The 2,773-nt window shown below is 35.2% G+C and overlaps 1 protein-coding gene across 1 annotated transcript; it reads left to right on the top strand.

Annotated features, from left to right (window-relative positions):
* The first annotated feature begins 400 nt into the window (after window positions 1-400).
* On the top strand, window positions 401-1,866 carry LOC149790716 (QRFP-like peptide receptor). Its single transcript, XM_089971433.1, has one exon. It carries the CDS (start codon window positions 611-613, stop codon window positions 1,604-1,606), a length of 996 nt encoding a protein of 331 aa, XP_089827559.1. The 5' UTR covers window positions 401-610; the 3' UTR covers window positions 1,607-1,866.
* Window positions 1,867-2,773: the final 907 nt, after the last annotated feature.

Here is a 2,773-nt window from a genome sequence, read left to right as displayed (position 1 = left end):
ATATCTTTTATATTTACAGTATTTTATATCTGTTCTCTGCTTGCCTCCGTGTATATATCATTTACCAGCATAAAGCTGCATTCACATTTTCTAGTAGCAAAAGGGTAAATGAATTTAATGTCACATGGTATGCTGGAGGTCATTTCGTACAGTAAGGTCACTAGTGCAAACATTATTGTGCGTTCCTGGATTTAAACACTAACGGCTGTCTCATACGCTTGGACAGAAAATCCTTCAAGAGGATAGGATTCATCATCATTTTCGGTTAAATAAGTTCTTTATAATAAAGTGTCTATATAAACGTTTGCAGATACATTACACTTTCGAGGGCCTTTAAATTGTGAAATTTAGAACAGTGTACTTATAAACGTTATTTCCTTTTTCTTGACAGCTTTCTGGGACTTGCTCTAGATGGACAAAGAAACGAACAGAAAGAGACAGCTGATTCCTTGATCGCATTGTATTGTTGTCAAGACAGTGTATCTAAACCCAAAGCTACGGATCATAATGAAAAATGGGAATTTGGAAATAATGCCGGAATTATAAGACGCTGACACGTTTACTGTATGCACTTGAAACTTCATTAATCAGATAATTCACAGGATTGCAGATGGAGAACTTCACATCATACGCCAACATTAATTCTACTCTCAGTATAAACCCAAATTACACAGCAGAAGGTCCGAAGCTTAATACATCTTCTAATTTCAACACACATTGTATATTTCAATATGTCACAATAGCACTGATATTGGGTACAGCAGCCAATTTTGCGGTGGTTGTCGTTGTGTTCATGGACAGGCAACTGCACAAGTCCACATTTGTTGTTATCGCCGCTCTCGCTGTGCCAGACGGTATATTCATACTTGCAAATGTTATAGTGTCCTTATATAGCATCATAACTGATAAGCAATGCTGTGGTTTTGGAAGTATTCAGGGAATTGTGGATCCTATAATGGGAGTAATTTGGTTCAGCTCCTCCTTTCATGTTACATTTATTGCTGTTTTGAGATATGTCCTGCTTACCCATCTTCATAAAGCGGAAGCGTGGCTTTCTCTGCACCGTATCGTAATTATTTCAGTTCTTATCTGGGTGGCGGGGGCTGTCGTGATGACAATATTATCTTTAGCATTGAAATTGGGTTTAAACGGACAATCAACTCTCGAGACCGTGTTACTATTAACTTGGACAATTCTTTACTTGATTCCTCTCATCGTCACCATAGTGCTACACGTCATTAAGATTCGGAGAGTAAGATCCAGTGTGAAGTATTCCGGAACCGGAACTCTAGCTAGAAAAAAGTCTGTACTGCGCATGACAAAAGTGATAATTGTCGTAATCATTTTGTTCGGCGTTCTTCCGCTTCCAAAACTTCTACTAACAATGCTTTTCGCTTTTGTGCACTTGGAAATGGAACGCAGAACACGAATGATATTGCAAGATGTGGCACACTTTATATTTATGACAAGCAATGTTATCAATCCAATTTTATATGCATTTATGTCACCCCAGTTTCGAAAAAGGTTTAAAAGATTATGTATGGTTCGAACTGATAGAACAACACATACATTTACTACTGGTATCAAACACTCTCGCAGTGAATAATTTTGTCCAAATAAAATACTGGTAATTTGTTTTGAGTGAGTATATAAATTATAAATAACTAATTTTAAAAGAGCAACATGAAAACTAACTTCGCATCGTCTTGTAATTTGAATGTATGCCCGAATAATTTTACATCTTTGGTATGTGAAGGATGAAGATAAAATTTGTCATGTCTTCGATGGCTCTTATGCAATTGAATTTTAAGTTTGCAAGAGAAGCCTACGATATTTTGAAAGCATAGTTTATCATTATTTCTATTATCACGCATTTGAACATCGTGAAATAAGAATTTGTGATTTCAAATTTGTGATTTCAATTTTGCTTTTGGCATCTCATTCTTTTTCTCAGCTATTTTAGCCAACAAAATGTTCTTATTATGATCTTATCACTTAGATTTACACAAAAAAATGCATGCTTTCATTTGTTAGAATGTATTAAAATGAGAGAAACTAAAACGATACTGATAAAGCTTTTGCTAACTGCGCAGAAAGTGCATGGTACAATTTGTGTGATTTTCAAATATGTCACTATCATGAAGGCACGCTGATATCTAGTCAAATCTGTCACTATCATGAGGGCACGCTGATATCTAGTCGAATCTGTCACTATCATGAGGGCACGCTGATATCTAGTCAAATATGTCACTATCACGAAGGCACGCTGATATCTAGTCAAATCTGTCACTGTCATGAGGGCACGCTGATATCTAGTCGAATCTGTCAACATCATGAGGCTACGCTGATATCATTTCAAACCTACCATGATGTTTTTCTGATATTATGTAAAGATCATCTCAGATCTGTCAATATTTTGAGGCTATTCTAATATCACGTGTTCTATACTTTCTCCTATTTTGCTTTTAGTTTCGGTATGCTGACGCAATTTACACGCCCTAAATACAATTGGAATTGTATAAACAAATGATTCAAAATTTTCAAGACATATTCAGTTTTTAAAATTCATTAACCATTTAGTCTGATAAACTCTTTATACTTTTCGTGTACAGATAAATTTATTCTTTTAATGTATTATCTGCAAATGGAATAAATAAATATGACACATGTTAGAGACAGCAAAGGAATGAACAAATTTATTTGCTTCGTTTAATCAATGTGTTGATGAGAACCTGCCAAATTATGTTGCAGAAAAATGGGAGTACCGATTCAT

Source organism: Sinohyriopsis cumingii, chromosome 10, assembly GCF_028554795.1.
Source record: "Sinohyriopsis cumingii isolate HCF-2022 chromosome 10, ASM2855479v2, whole genome shotgun sequence".
NCBI lineage: Eukaryota > Metazoa > Mollusca > Bivalvia > Unionida > Unionidae > Sinohyriopsis > Sinohyriopsis cumingii.
Note: the sequence above shows the minus strand (reverse complement) of the source record. Positions and strands in the feature narration are given on the sequence as shown.